General features: G+C 37.9%; 1 protein-coding gene and 1 non-coding gene across 2 annotated transcripts in view; one reads left to right on the top strand and one right to left on the bottom strand.

Annotated features, from left to right (window-relative positions):
• The window catches only part of LOC143730729 (cation-independent mannose-6-phosphate receptor-like), a 44,880-nt gene extending 30,300 nt beyond the window's left edge, over positions 1–14,580 (bottom strand). Inside the window, exons 1-8 of the mRNA XM_077221265.1 lie at positions 14,368–14,580; positions 13,859–13,998; positions 5,041–5,159; positions 3,837–3,935; positions 3,231–3,363; positions 2,932–3,043; positions 1,600–1,702; positions 1,364–1,523 (exon numbers count right to left, since the gene is read on the bottom strand). Of these exons, the coding sequence (XP_077077380.1) occupies positions 1,364–1,523; positions 1,600–1,702; positions 2,932–3,043; positions 3,231–3,363; positions 3,837–3,935; positions 5,041–5,159; positions 13,859–13,998; positions 14,368–14,480 (979 nt within the window). The 5' untranslated portion in view covers positions 14,481–14,580. The remainder of the gene's footprint in view (positions 1–1,363; positions 1,524–1,599; positions 1,703–2,931; positions 3,044–3,230; positions 3,364–3,836; positions 3,936–5,040; positions 5,160–13,858; positions 13,999–14,367) is intronic.
• Positions 14,581–15,613: 1,033 nt separating this feature from the next.
• trnal-cag (transfer RNA leucine (anticodon CAG)) lies at positions 15,614–15,696 on the top strand. The gene has a single exon. It is a non-coding gene; the product is annotated as a tRNA-Leu (tRNA).
• The last annotated feature ends 44 nt before the right edge of the window (positions 15,697–15,740 follow it).

Raw genomic sequence — 15,740 nt, 5'->3', positions numbered from 1 at the left:
TGATACTGGAGTTTATGTGGTTTATTCAATTAAATGTACTCATTAAAGGTGCAGTAAGCGATTTCTTAAACGCTATTGGATCAGCGTGGACCAGATCGTGCACCACAGCCAATCAGCAGTAGGGGGCGTGTCTTTCAACTCTTCTAAGTGTGAAGGGCTGAAAACAGCCGCTGAGGTTGCGTTTGGTTTTGCTATAATTCACAGAACCGTTAATGCTGTTGTTGTAATGTAGTTATAGTAACAGGACAGTTTTGAGTGTCATTGTTTGCCGGGAGCAGGGGCCGGTTGCACCAGCTGTGCGCAAGTTACAACTTAGCCTAGTTTTGACGTAAATGGGAACTAAGTTACAACTTACGAACTACTAAATATGTTTACGTTGCACCATTAAACTTAGTTTAAACGTAACTAAATATTTACGGCAGCCTCCGATCAGGAGTAACGGTTGGAATAAAATATCAGACAGACTGAACTGCATCAATAAGCTCTTCTTTTACCTGACAGACTTCAATTCTTTAGACATATATGATAATGCTGACATTTACACTCGCTTACATTTTTAGAGAGAGTACATTATGTGAAAAGATAACTTTGTTAGCGGCTCTAGCGCTGTGTGCATCGGTCCATGTTGTGCATGTCAAATATCAGTCATAATCCATAAACGTACTAATATCTTATGTTTTTTGTATCAATATTTATTTATTGATGCTTATTTCATTTCAAATACAGTTTCTGAATGTTATTTACATATAAAAACACTTATGTTACGGTCAAGTATCGTATTTAATGAAAACTTATTTTTACCGTTAGTAAGGTGAGGTGAAAGTTGTTAGAATGAAGGATAAACTGAAATTCACGGCAATTCAACACATGTTCTGCTCACGTATTTGAAGGCTTCTACTGGCTCATCGAGGCTAAACGTCATAATATGCGACTACGCATTACTTTAAGGAGAGCTTACGACCTACTAGCTACGTTCTGCCTTACTAACAAATGGTGCAACGGAATATAGTACAGAGTTAGTTACAAACTAGCTAGTAGTTACTAAGCCTCTAGTGTGGACTTTACGTTCCAATTTAAGAAAGAACTTACGAACGGCTGGTGCAACCCTACCCAGGTGTGCTGCCGGCGACTAACAACCAACTCTTGCTTATATATACTTTTGTGTACTATATGTTTATTCTTTGTTTTCCTTGTTGTTCGCTCGACATCCTCGCTTTATTTTCCGATATTTGTTGATTTAAAATATCAACAGCGTTTCTCAGAAATCACTACTGCACCTTTAAAGACCACATCTAATTCATCGCTCCTTCATTGTTTCCACAGAAAAATGTACATCGCTTTCTAAACTATGCCTGTAACTCACAGCTGTGTGTCAGGTGACTGAGGTCGATGGAGATGTCGTGCTGATCACTGGTAAGTTTGCACTCTTGACTCTCCAGGTAATCTCTGTGGCAGGCGTACTCCGTCACCCACTCGATCTCATACCGACAGTTTGAGTCGCTGATCATCTTAGGGTTACTTCCCTGATAAACCATTGAGAAAACTGAGCTCAAGGAGTACAACAGGTACAATAAGATGAAACACTAGGCCTCTTCTTACCGCCTGTCTCGTAGAGGGACAAATGAATGTAATCGTCACTGCTGGACTGTGGCCATCACATAAATCTGGGATTTTTTTGACTCCCTCGTACCGCAGCCTTAGTCTGAAAAAGAGAACGTCAGTTATGCTGTTCCTGTTTTCATGTTCCTTGAGCCGCAAATCAGCATATCAGCATGATTTCTGAAGGATCATGTGACACTGAAGACTGGAGCAATAAGTTCTTGAACCCTCAGGTTTGACAACAAAGGAATAAATTACATAAAAAGAAATGTATATTAATTTATAAAAAAAAAAGATATATATATTGTTACAACCAATTGTTTTGTATTTTCTCGTTTTCTTTTTCTCTCTTTTGGTTTGGAAGTGTTTGTGTCCAGGTATATATATATATACACACGCACAATTATAGCATTGTTTATTGTTTTAGCACTTAGCACGATTTACGGTGGAACAAGCTCGGGAACAATTACTGGAGAGTGACGAGGAGAAGCATTGCTTAGAAAATTCGAAGCATTCCTAAGAAAAACGCCTGGGACTATTTTTTTAAATAAAGTTACATTTTTCATTGTTCTTTACACATTTTATTTAACAATTACACATGTCTGTCAAGCAAAGGCTTTGACAAATATATTTTTGGTTAAAAACTGTTCACTATTGTTGTGTGATGTGTGATTTTCAGAAATAAATGACAAAAATCTGATTTCCGTTTTTGAAATTCTCTAGTTGATTGTACATTTTTCACTTTATAAACACATTACATGCATGCTTATGTTAGCTTAGGGTCTTCTGAATCCACAGATACCGAACACATAGTGTTCCATCTCCATTACATATGGTTTATAAGCCCAAATGTAAAAATAGAGAAAACGGACCAAAAAGGGCTTAGTCCCCAGAGGGTTAAACACGGTTTATTTGAGCTTGTAAGAATTGTAAAGTTCGAGGGATTGGGAAAGTAAGGAGTTTGACGCCATTTTTGTTTATTGTAAACCTTTTGATCTCTGTTTTTGGTTAGGGAGTTAGGTTAATATATTATACTTTTATTTTATTTTTCTTTAGGTTAGGTTTTTAGGAAAGAGGTCAAAGTAACAAAATTTTGTTTGTTGTTTTGGCAGGGTCAACTCCCGAAGAAAAGTTACCTTTTTATTTATTTTGACGTTATTTTTAGTTTGATTTCAATAAACCCTCAAAAGATTCCCCGCTCACACTCTCTCATTTCATGTTGCGTCCTTTACCCCTTGACGGGGCGTAACTATATAGATATATCCCTTTATTTTTTTCTGAACAGCAGTGAAATAAGCTTAATAACAAATTAGCTAATAAATGATCCCATACTTGTCATTGGAGAGCAGCTCGAGCTGGTGAACAGGCTGACCCATGTCGAAGGAATCTTTTCCAGAGATGAGACAGGCCGCAGATCCCTCGGGACACACACTTCCAGCAAGGTCTGAACAGAGAGACATTACCGTAGTTATCTGCATTGCACTGTTAAATGATTTGATTGTTTAAATAAGATCCTGCTCAGCTTGTTTGGTTTAAAGCAGCTATATAATGTTTGTTGACTGGTTTCCAAACTCTTGAGAAGTGCACACCCCAACACTGCTATGGATAAATATGATATTACTGAAACTCACTTAGACTTCTGCATATATTAATGTAGAAATCACTTTCATCATCTGGGTCGTCAACCAGGTAGCCGTCCGACAGTTTTATCATTGGGTTGAGGTCATGCTTCTTTCCGTCCGAGTCAAAGACATAGCAGGGGACCTTTAGAAATGCATTGAGTGGTGAAAGAAAATGTACAACTTTACTACAAGAAAGTTTCAAGTCACTGCCATTTCCTCTGTTGTAGTATAAATAAGATATATATGAGCTATGAGGCAGAATATCTAAAAAAGTGGATTTTCAAATTTTCTGAAAATATGATTGGTGCTTGGATTAGCATAATAAAGTTATTTGTTTTCCCCACAATTCATACATATACTATTTCAACAAGTAAATATATACATAAACTGTGTGAAGCAATAAAATTAACTTATATGTGCTTTTCACAAGTTGAAAATGTTAACGTTCTTCTTAGATCATTCTTTATGCAGATTATGCATAACTCAACGGATTGGTTCAAGCATGAGTTTAATTCATTATTTTCTCACTGAGAACAAATGAAAAAGCCAAACACACACATTTAAACACACACCTCCCCCACATTCACGCTCCAGCACGTCATCAGCTTTACTCACCTCCTTATGTGGTGTAAATTTATCACGTCTGCAGGCGAAATACGTCCTCCATTCAAAGTAGTGCACACACTCCGAGACCGTGACGAACTCAGGTGTGCCCTTTGAAGGAAACAAATGTAATGTAAATCAGCAAGCAATGAGATAAAAATGTTTGCAGCAGGGTTATTATTGTACACAAACTATTTAAAACATTTCTGTTAATTGAAATAAAAATGTAAATATATATATATATATATATAATGTATGTATGTGTGTGTGTGTATATATATATATATATGTCATTTTGATTAATTGCGATTAATCGCATCTAACATAAAAGTTTTTGTTTATATAGTATATATGTGTATGTGTGTGTGTGTGTGTGTGTGTAGATGTAGATGTATATATACTTTTATGTATCGATTAATCAATTTGACAGTCCTAATATTAGTTAAATATAAATATAAATACATTTAAAAAAATGTGAAATGTTGCCTTGGCAATGAACTAAAATAAATGTAAAAATTATGCATTAAGAAAAAAAAAACTAATATATATATATTAGGGCTGTCAAAAGATGAATCGTGATTAATCGCATCCAAAATAAAATTATGTGTTTACATAATATATGTGTGTGCACTGTGTATAATTATTTTGTATATATATAAATACACACACATGCATGTATACATTTAAGAAAAATGTGTTATTTATATATAAAATATTTATATTTATATATAATATAAATTATATATAAATATAAATAAATAAATTATATATAAATATATACAGTATATACATGCAAATATTTCTTAAATATATACATGCATGTGTGTGTATTTATATATATACAAAATAATTATACACAGTGCACACACATATATTATGTAAACACAAACTTTTATTTTGGATGCGATTAATCTTTTGACAGCCCTAATATATATATATATAGACAAATTTCAGCACAAACAAACAATAAATATATATATAGTCTAGTGATAGTAATAACAAGCCAAACTACACAAGTCGTTCAAGTATCCATCAAAGCCGATTTTGAGTAACTTCAGCAACACCTACGGTACTTTGCCTCACTATTATATCAAGTTTTCCATCAGTCATTTGTTCCTGCGCAGCGAGAGGGAGGAAGGAAACGAACAGCTTTGCAAACGCCACAGTGTGTGTTCACGGACACCTGTGACTAACAGCGCTGCGCACTAAAGCTCACCATGGTTTTGCCGCATTGAAAGCTGATGCTGCTCTGGAAGTTGCTGCTCTTGTCATTGCATTTCCTCGAGCTGTTGAAATCCAGCACAGCGGGAGAGTCCCTCCGCAAAGAGAGATCACCTATGGAGAAAAGTGCAAGTCATTTCTATTGTAACAATAGAAATTCAATATTTTACACATGTTTATGATATTAATTTTTCACTGTATTAATTGGGTCTTTATACTTGGGGACCCGAAAGTTATTGCTATAAATTAAGACACTCTACATGCAGTTAGACTATAGTAATAAAAATAAAATCAAAACTAATTTGTAACTGCAGAGTTGTGTCTAGCACAAAACAACAGCCACACAAAACTGTTCGTTCAAACCCAAGTCAACTAAAGTTTATCAGCACAAACAAATCAGAAAATGTCTCTGTGACACCCAACAAGATAAATATATTACAGCATGTGATCTGGAGAGGTTGGCCAAACATCTAGCAGTGCACAACCCATGGGAACAGCAGCATGAGAAGAAGATAACCGAATAAATGCAACAACGTAACAGACGCTTCCATAAACATGTTGACTAGAGCCATGTTCAATATTAGGCCACTCGAGAACATGTCAGTATTTTCTACATACTAAATATTTTTTTTTATTTTAAAACAGTGGCCATCATACAAAAATAAATGCTTACAAAGACAGTAGAGCACTGCATTGTCATCACATGACCTCATTGTGTTGTTTATATTTAACTCAGCATGTGCCACTTCTTTATTTCATTGAAATTAGAAATGTTAATTAAGCAAATATTATGCATGATTATTCCAAATTAGTGTAAAATTGTCTTAAAAGGAGAAGCGATCGGCACGATGTCAGGGTGACCAAGGCAATGTGTGGTGCTGAATGTTGGACTGACCATCGTCTCATTATCTCCAAATTAAACATCCGGATTAAGCCTAGCAGACGCCCACAAGGACAAAGACGTGTTAAGCGTCTTAACATTACTCGCCTACAACAGGAACATACCAGACTGGCCTTTGTTGAGGCTTTAGACCATCACCTGGAGTCTCTAAGCTTTGAGCATACAGACGCTGAGGCAGGTTGGACTGCTCTCAAGACCGTACTGCATTCTACAGCCCTTGAATCACTTGGTGTTCCATTACGTACACATCAAGACTGGTTTGATGAGAACGATGCAGAAATCCGAGCACTCCTTGACGAAAAACATCGCCTGCATAAAGCATATCTGAATGACAGCAGCTCAAGTTTAAAGAAAACTGCCTTCCTCAACATTCGCAGGATTGTTCAGCAGAGACTCAGAGTCATGCAAGATGCCTGGCTGTGCGCAAAAGCTGAGGAGATTCAATCTTACGCTGACAGTAACAACACCAAGTGCCTCTATTATGCACTCAAGCAGGTCTATGGTCCGCAACACTCAGGAACTTCATCTCTCCTGAACTTAGATGGAACAACACTCCTTACGGAGAAGGACAAAATACTTGAAAGGTGGGTCGAACACTACAGCGCGGTCCTCAATCGGCCATCATGCATAAATGAGGAGGCAATTGCGAGATTGCCTCAAGTTGAAATAAACCAGTCCTTGGCTGTTCTACCATCCACTGAGGAAACCAGCAGAGCCATAACACTTCTTTCATCAGGCAAAGCTCCAGGGTCCGATGCCATTCCAGCAGAAATCTACAAGGCTGGAGGGCCTCGCTTAGTCGAGAAACTGACCGATCTCTTCCAGGCCATGTGGAAATTAGAAGCTGTTCCTAAGGAGTTCAAGGATACTACTATAATCAATCTATATAAAAGGAAAGGCAATCGGCAGGACTGTGACAACCATAGAGGCATTTCCATACTATCAGTCGCTGGCAAAATCTTGGCAAGAATCCTTCTGAACCGCCTAATTGTTCACCTAGACCAGGGTCTGCTACCTGAGAGTCAGTGTGGCTTCAGAAAAGACCGCGGAACCACTGACATGGTATTTACTGCTCGGCAGTTACAGGAGAAATGCCAAGAACAAAATGTTGATCTATATATGGCTTTCGTTGATCTAACAAAAGCATTCGACACAGTCAGCCGGGAGGGCCTATGGAAAATCATGTCCAAGTATGGGTGTCCAGACAAGTTCATTGGCATTGTGCGCAATCTCCATGATGGCATGATGGCCAGCGTCAGAGATCAGCAAGAACTCTCTGATCCGTTCCCAATCACAAGCGGGGTGAAGCAAGGCTGCGTTTTAGCGCCAACGCTCTTCAGCATGGTGTTTTCTGCCATCCTGCAAGACTCATTCCACAATCACAACACTGGGATTAACACCATCTACCGTTTTGATGGCGGGCTATTCAATCTGCGGAGGATGCAAGCCAAAACTAGAGTGGAGGAAGTCACTGTTCGGGAACTCTTGTTTGCTGATGACTGTGCTCTGGCTGCTGGCTCAAATAAAGATCTACAGGACAGTATGGACCACCTCTCCTCAGCTTGCAACAACTTCGGCCTAACAATTAGTACAAAGAAGACTGAAGTCTTATACCAACCTGCTCCTGGTAAACCCTATACTGAGCCAACCATCTTTGTGAATGGGCAAAAGCTTTCAGCCGTTGACAAGTTTACTTACCTTGGTAGTACACTGTCTCGTGCTGTGCACATAGATGATGAAGTTAACATCAGGATTGTCAAGGCCAGTGCAGCCTTTGGACGTCTACGTGACTCAGTATGGGAAAGGACTGGCATCAAGCAGGAGACAAAATTGAAGGTCTACCGGGCTGTTGTTTTGCCAACTCTTCTTTATGGGTGCGAAGCTTGGACAGTCTACCAGCGCCATGCCAAAAAATTGAATCATATCCACTTGAGCTGTCTAAGGAAACTGTTGAGGATCAAGTGGCAAGACAGAATTCCTGACACGGAAGTCCTCAGCAAGGCAAATATCCCCAGCATCTACACCATGCTTGCGAAGGAACAGCTTAGATGGACTGGTCACGTGACTAGAATGTCTAACGTGAGACTTCCAAAACAAGTTTTATTTGGCGAGCTGAAAAAAGGCAAGCGAGCACAAGGTGGCCCCAAAAAGCGCTACAAGGACACTCTTAAAGTTTCCTTGAAGAGTTTTGGACTCGACCTGAAAAGCTGGGAATCCCTAGCACAGGACCGATCTGCCTGGAGTAGAAAAGTCCAGGACGGTGCAATCCTCTGTGAGAGCAGGAGAAGCTCCTGTGCTATCTTGAAGAGGCAGCAGCGCAAAGTTACCAAGAAAGAACAAGTGGATGCACCTCAGAGTTCTACATCCTTCCTGACCTGTCCAGTGTGCCACAGGGAATTCCGGGCTCGGATTGGCCTCTTTAGCCATCTGCGCACTCATCAAAACCCAACAAAATGACAAACGTGCCATGGTCATCATCAATTTTTGATGGACGAACAAGAGAAGAGAGATACTGTACATCTGTACACTGTACATCTGTACACTGTACATCTGTACACTGTACATCTGTACACTGTACATCTGTATACTGTACATCTGTATACTGTACATCTGTATACTGTATACTGTACATCTGTATACTGTATACTGTACATCTGTATACTGTATACTGTACATCTGTATACTGTATACTGTACATCTGTATACTGTATACTGTACATCTGTATACTGTACATCTGTATACTGTACATCTGTATACTGTACATCTGTATACTGTACATCTGTATACTGTACATCTGTATACTGTACATCTGTATACTGTATACTGTACATCTGTATACTGTACATCTGTATACTGTATACTGTACATCTGTATACTGTACATCTGTATACTGTACATCTGTATACTGTACATCTGTATACTGTACATCTGTATACTGTATACTGTACATCTGTACACTGTACATCTGTATACAGTATACTGTACATCTGTATACTGTATATCTGTACATCTGTACACTGTACATCTGTATACTGTATACTGTACATCTGTATACTGTACATCTGTACATCTGTACACTGTACATCTGTACATCTGTACACTGTACATCTGTACATCTGTACACTGTACATCTGTACATCTGTACACTGTACATCTGTACATCTGTACACTGTACATCTGTACATCTGTATACTGTACATCTGTATACTGTACATCTGTATACTGTACATCTGTATACTGTACATCTGTATACTGTATACTGTACATCTGTATACTGTATACTGTACATCTGTACACTGTACATCTGTACAGCTGTACATCTGTATACTGTATACTGTACATCTGTACACTGTACATCTGTATACTGTACATCTGTACAGCTGTACATCTGTATACTGTATACTGTACATCTGTATACTGTACATCTGTATACTGTACATCTGTACATCTGTATACTGTATACTGTACATCTGTATACTGTATACTGTACATCTGTACATTGTATACTGTACATCTGTATACTGTACATCTGTATACTGTACATCTGTATACTGTACATCTGTATACTGTACATCTGTATACTGTACATCTGTATACTGTATACTGTACATCTGTACACTGTACATCTGTACACTGTACATCTGTACACTGTACATCTGTACACTGTACATCTGTATACTGTACACCTGTACACTGTACATCTGTATACTGTACATCTGTATACTGTACATCTGTACAACGTACATTGTACATCTGTATACTGTACATCTGTATACTGTACATCTGTACTCTGTACATCTGTACATCTGTATACTGTACATCTGTACAACGTACATCTGTACATCTGTACACTGTACATCTGTACACTGTATACTGTACACTGTATACTGTACATCGTATACTGTACATCGTATACTGTACATCTGTATACTGTACATCTGTATACTGTACATCTGTATACTGTACATCTGTATACTGTACATCTGTATATTGTACATCTGTATACTGTACATCTGTATACTGTACACTGTACATCTGTATACTGTACATCTGTATACTGCACATCTGTACATCTGTATACTGCACATCTGTACATCTGTATACTGTACATCTGTACATCTGTATACTGTACATCTGTATACTGTACATCTGTATACTGTACATCTGTACATCTGTATACTGTACATCTGTATACTGTACATCTGTATACTGTATACTGTACATGCGTATACTGTACATCCGTATACTGTACACTGTACATCTGAATACTGTACATCTGAATACTGTACATCTGTACACTGTATACTGTACATCTGTAAACTGTATACTGTACATCTGTATACTGTACATCTGTATACTGTACATCTGTATACTGTACATCTGTACACTGTACATCTGTATACTGTATACTGTACGTCTGTATACTGTATACTGTACATCTGTATACTGTACATCTGTATACTGTACATCTGTATACTGTACATCTGTATACTGTATCTGGTGTGACAACATCAGACATTGCTTTGACGCAACTTTTGACGCAACGCAACGATCACAACTAGGACAGGCAAATTTCAGCAGTTCAGTGACTGAATGCAAGTGGGCGGGGCCTATGATGGGATTATGTATTCATGAATGTTTTGCTATGGAGAAGGGCATATGCAAAATAATTTGCCCGTGTGACATCACAGATCCTGCAATATCAAAACAAGCCCTTTTTGGATTTTGCTTAGATAATTGTTTATGAGGAGGACATTTTAGGATGGGGTTCCCTCACACAGGGATGATTATATCTGGAAGTCCACAGCATCTAAAAGACTCTGACTCTGATACTGAAGACCTCTAAGATGTCAGGGACTAGAGCTTCATGATTTATAATATGTGGCGGAGCCGGAAATTTTAATTACTGCTATTTAAATATTGTCACTTACTTACAAAACCAGTGCACCTGCTACTAGATAACTTTGACCTACTTCCTGTGAATCATAAATAAACGACAGCAGGAACACGAGATAAAGAATACCAAGATATGTCACTGAGCAGCATACACACTTAAATGAATGCAAAAGTTTTCAGATGCACTGCCACTATTGTGTGAAACACACATTAAAGGGTCGGAAAGCCCCATAACGGATGCAGAGCAACCACCAAAGAGTGACAGCGAGGACAGCTAAAAGCCAGCACACACTGAAATACTACAGAAATAGACATTACACAATAGTGTTTGAATGCTTTTCATACAGACGTACAAAATAAACAACTCATGCAATGTATGTAATACGGCTGAAAGTGAATATATATAGCACAGATTCAGTCAGCACGATTAACATCTGCAAGCTGTCTTATTTTGTCATTGGGTCACATGGTGTGTGATGCAATATCTGGTAAATATATGGTGTTTGTTCTGACTCAGATCGCTATTGGTCGGGGTTTTCATTTGATCGGTTTGTGTCATACGGAGGTCAGCTGACTAGAAGGATAAGGCCAAACAAACAAGTGCTCTGTCATACAGCTAATATGCACAGTTATATGATGTACTATAACAGCGCTGGGTTTATTAGGATGTTATCTAATGCAAAGACAGAAAATGAGAACTATTAAGCGCACTTCCTTTAAATAGTTTTAATGTTTCACAAGAATATCCAGAATAAGTAAAAAAATCTATTGTTTCTTTCTTTGTCCAACTGAGTGTTTGATGTGACTTGAATCAATAGGAAATGGTATCACATGACCAAAACGGTGAATCTTGAGCGAAAACATGTTTAGGTCACATTTCACCACAAAAATAAAACAAAACAAAGGAGAGAAAAAATTAAATATATACACTACCATTCAAAAGTTTGCATTCAGTTAATTTTTTTAAGTAGTTAATACTTTTATTCATCAAGGATGCATTAAACTGATCAGAAAGTGAGAGTAAAGACATTTATAATTTTATAAAGATTTTGATTTCAATTAAATGCTGTTCTTTTAAACTTTCTATTCATCAAAGAATCTTGAAAACAAACAAAAAAAGTATCAGTTTCCAGACGAATATTAAGCAGCACAACTGTTTTCAACATTAATAATGAGAAAAATGTTTCTTGAGCAGCAAATTATCATATTATACTGATTTCTGAAGGATCATGTGACACTGAAGGCTGGAGTAATGATTTGACATCACAGGAATAAATTAAATTTTAACATGAAATGGTTGTTTTAAATTATAAAATATATTTAACAATATATCTGTTTTTACTGTATTTTTAATTAAATAAATGCAGTCTTGATGAGAATATTCAAAAATATTCTGAAGTCTAACCCAATCTTTTGAATGGTAGTGTATAAGTAATTATATATTGCATAGAGAAAATAACCTCTATTTTAGGACAGATAAAATTGAAAAACAAATGAAGAATGAGAATTTGGAAAATCTGACAATGTTCTCATAGAGGTCTTGGATCAGTGCTACTCTCACAGATGATATCATGTGTATCTTAAAGGGATAGTTACCCCAAAAATATAAACTCTGTCAGTAATTACTTTCCCTCATGTTGTTCAACCCCGTAAGACCTTCGTTCATCTTCGGGACACGAATTGAGATATTTGTGATTAAATCTGAGAGCTGGATCACTCCTCCATAGGCTTCTAAGGGATTGACACTTGTTCCCCGAAAAGTTATTAAAGACATCGTTAAAATAGTCCAAGTGACTACAGTGGCTCAATCTTACGTTTATCAAGCGACGAGAATACTTTTTGTGCGCAAAAACAAACAAAAATAATGACTCTATTTCAACTATTGATTTCCTTCTCTGTGGGCTCGAGTGAGTTCACTAGTGTAACAGCGCAGCGCTTCTGTGTTGAACGTCACACGCATCACACACACACATGACCAGCGTCGGGCAATAGTGAGCCTCCGTGTGACGTAGCTCTACGCTATCACACTACGCTAACACACTACGCTATCACACTACGCTATCACACTACGCTATCACACTACGCTATCACACTACGCTATCACACTACGCTATCACACTACGCTATCACACTACGCTATCACACTACGCTATCACACTACGCTATCACACTACGCTATCACACTACGCTATCACACTACGCTATCACACTACGCTATCACACTACGCTATCACACTAAGCTATCACACTACGCTATCACACTACGCTATCACACTACGCTATCACACTACGCTATCACACTACGCTATCACACTACGCTATCACACTACGCTATCACACTACGCTATCACACTACGCTATCACACTACGCTATCACACTACGCTATCACACTACGCTATCACACTACGCTATCACACTACGCTAACTTACTCGAGCCCAAAGAGAAGGAAATCAATAGTTGAATAAAGTCGTTATTTTTGTTTGTTTTTGCGCACAAAAAGTATTCTCGTCGCTTGATAAACTTAAGATTGAGCCACTGTAGTCACTTGGACTATTTTAACGATGTCTTTAATAACTTTTCGGGGAACAAGTTTCAATCCCTTAGAAGCCTATGGAGGAGTGATCCAGCTCTCAGATTTAATCACAAATATCTTAATTCGTGTTCTGAAGATGAACGAAGGTCTTACGGGGGTGAACAACATGAGGGAGAGTAATTACTGACAGAGTTTACATTTTTGGGTGAACTATTCCTTAAATTACTACTAAATTAAACAATCATTCAAATTTCTAATCAGCATACAGTCGAACTGGTAATCATTATCCCAAGCCAGAAAACAGAATATTCACAATAGGAAGAAAAAAAAACCACTTGGACCTGATAAAAATTAACATTAATAAATAATATGTAAGATAAGTAAAGCACAGATACAATAAAGTGTTTTGTGCTTTTATTAGATGCACATTGCTGTTGCAGTTTGGTGTGTATTGTGTGATCTGGCATGCTTTGCTCGTACCCACTGACTGGTGCTGGCGGCTCGTCAGGTTGTGGGCACAGACCGCACTTCCTTTTCCACATTCTGTGTCTGGAGACGAATCACAGATCTTCAAAGCGTAGCTCACATTGCTGTCCTGGTCGATGGCTTCCCATTTGTAACTTCACAGTCACACACACACACACACACACACACACACACACACACACACACACACACACACACAGTTTAATTTGAACCCATTTCCAAGATCATAATGTATTTCAATTAAATGACATCATTGGATCATAAAAAAAGCTGAATGTCTCAGGTGAGACAAAGTGTGTGTTATGGTTGATTGGGTCCAGACAGGTACCTTGACCCACACAGGCTAAAGAAGGGCCATAAACTGTATTAAAGCAGCGATCAGCAAACTAGATCATATTTAAACGCATGAATTTCTTTCTCAACAAGTGTTTATATGTTAACCATCACGGTTTGCCAGCAATGATCAGCATTAAGAGTGTTTGTTTATTTATTTAAGATCTCACCTGCACAGATCCTTGTACCATGGGCTGTCATCCGACTCCACAGCTGATGTGACACACTGAAGCAGAATCAAACTAGAAATAACAGTAGCGACGATTCCGCGAACACGACCCATATTTTACCCAAGGAAATAAATTAGTGTGCACAGTCCGTCATGATACAGCAGTCCTTTCCGATTACTGATCATTACCCGTGTACAGGAACCACTCAGTCACATGACGGCATGACATGTGGTACAGGTCACGTGGTTCGCTCCGTTCGAATATCGGTAAGTAGAATGACAGCAACGTGGAACGGATCGTCCAAAATGGGCGTGACTTAGCGGCAGAGACATTATTTTTTTAATCCCTTTATTTTCATTTTCATGAAGGCAACTCACATGCACAATGTCACCAAATCAGTAACTATACAAGAGTACGACTAAATAAACTTTCTAAGCAGTACCATTGTACATGTTACATTGAGCTAGGTATACTTACAGCTTTTAAATTAGAGCATCCCTCCCCCTACAATATTGTAGGTGTCTTCAAGTGCTCCTCGATGCCACCTGGCATTCTTCCGTTAATATAGCCCACCACTCATCTTACCAAACATTTTTAAATAATATATGTAACAATTATTTAAAATTACAGAATCATTATCGAAACATAAAACCCTGACCAGAATCATCACACTCAGTTTTTCTGTAACGTCTGCCTGTCGGCTTACCAAATAAATAATAATATTAGTTTGTGTTTATGGGAATGTTTTGACATCTTACTTAAATATTTCGCTATGACAGATATCCATAGTGGTCGCAGCCTAGAACAAAACAAGAAAAGTGTAACAATGTTACATTACAACTATTATAATTATTGTTATTAATCCTTGGTAAAAAAAAGAAGGAAAAAAAAGCAATTTTGCGTCAATTTAACATTTTCTTCAAAGTGATCCTCCTTTCTATTTTATCATTTGTTTTTAAAGTCTATGATTATTATGCTCAATGGATGATTTGGCTGTTTGAGCCGCCATGCGCCCCCTGGTGCATTTCAAGAATAGTGAGATGTGCCATCCAATATTCGCCAATGAGTCATTACAAAACAAATGTGTGTCCTGTTTAGCTAACTACACTATATTCCACAGAGAACGATAAAACATTTTTAAATCCAGTGATGTGTACATGCAATCAAAATAACCATTAATTGTATGTATGGATTGACTGTAATAATTATAACTGTGTAATAACCGTGTAATAACCATGTACTAACAGTCAGGATGGCCGAGCGGTCTAAGGCGCTGCGTTCAGGTCGCAGTCTCCTCTGGAGGCGTGGGTTCGAATCCCACTTCTGACAACAAACTTTTTAACCCACATTATGTTTTTATTGTGTTTCAACAG

The sequence above is a fragment of the Siphateles boraxobius genome, unplaced genomic scaffold, assembly GCF_051911475.1.
Source record: "Siphateles boraxobius isolate OS27281-9 unplaced genomic scaffold, OSU_SipBor_1 80, whole genome shotgun sequence".
Lineage (NCBI taxonomy): Eukaryota > Metazoa > Chordata > Actinopteri > Cypriniformes > Leuciscidae > Siphateles > Siphateles boraxobius.
This window is presented reverse-complemented; position numbering and strand designations above follow the sequence as displayed.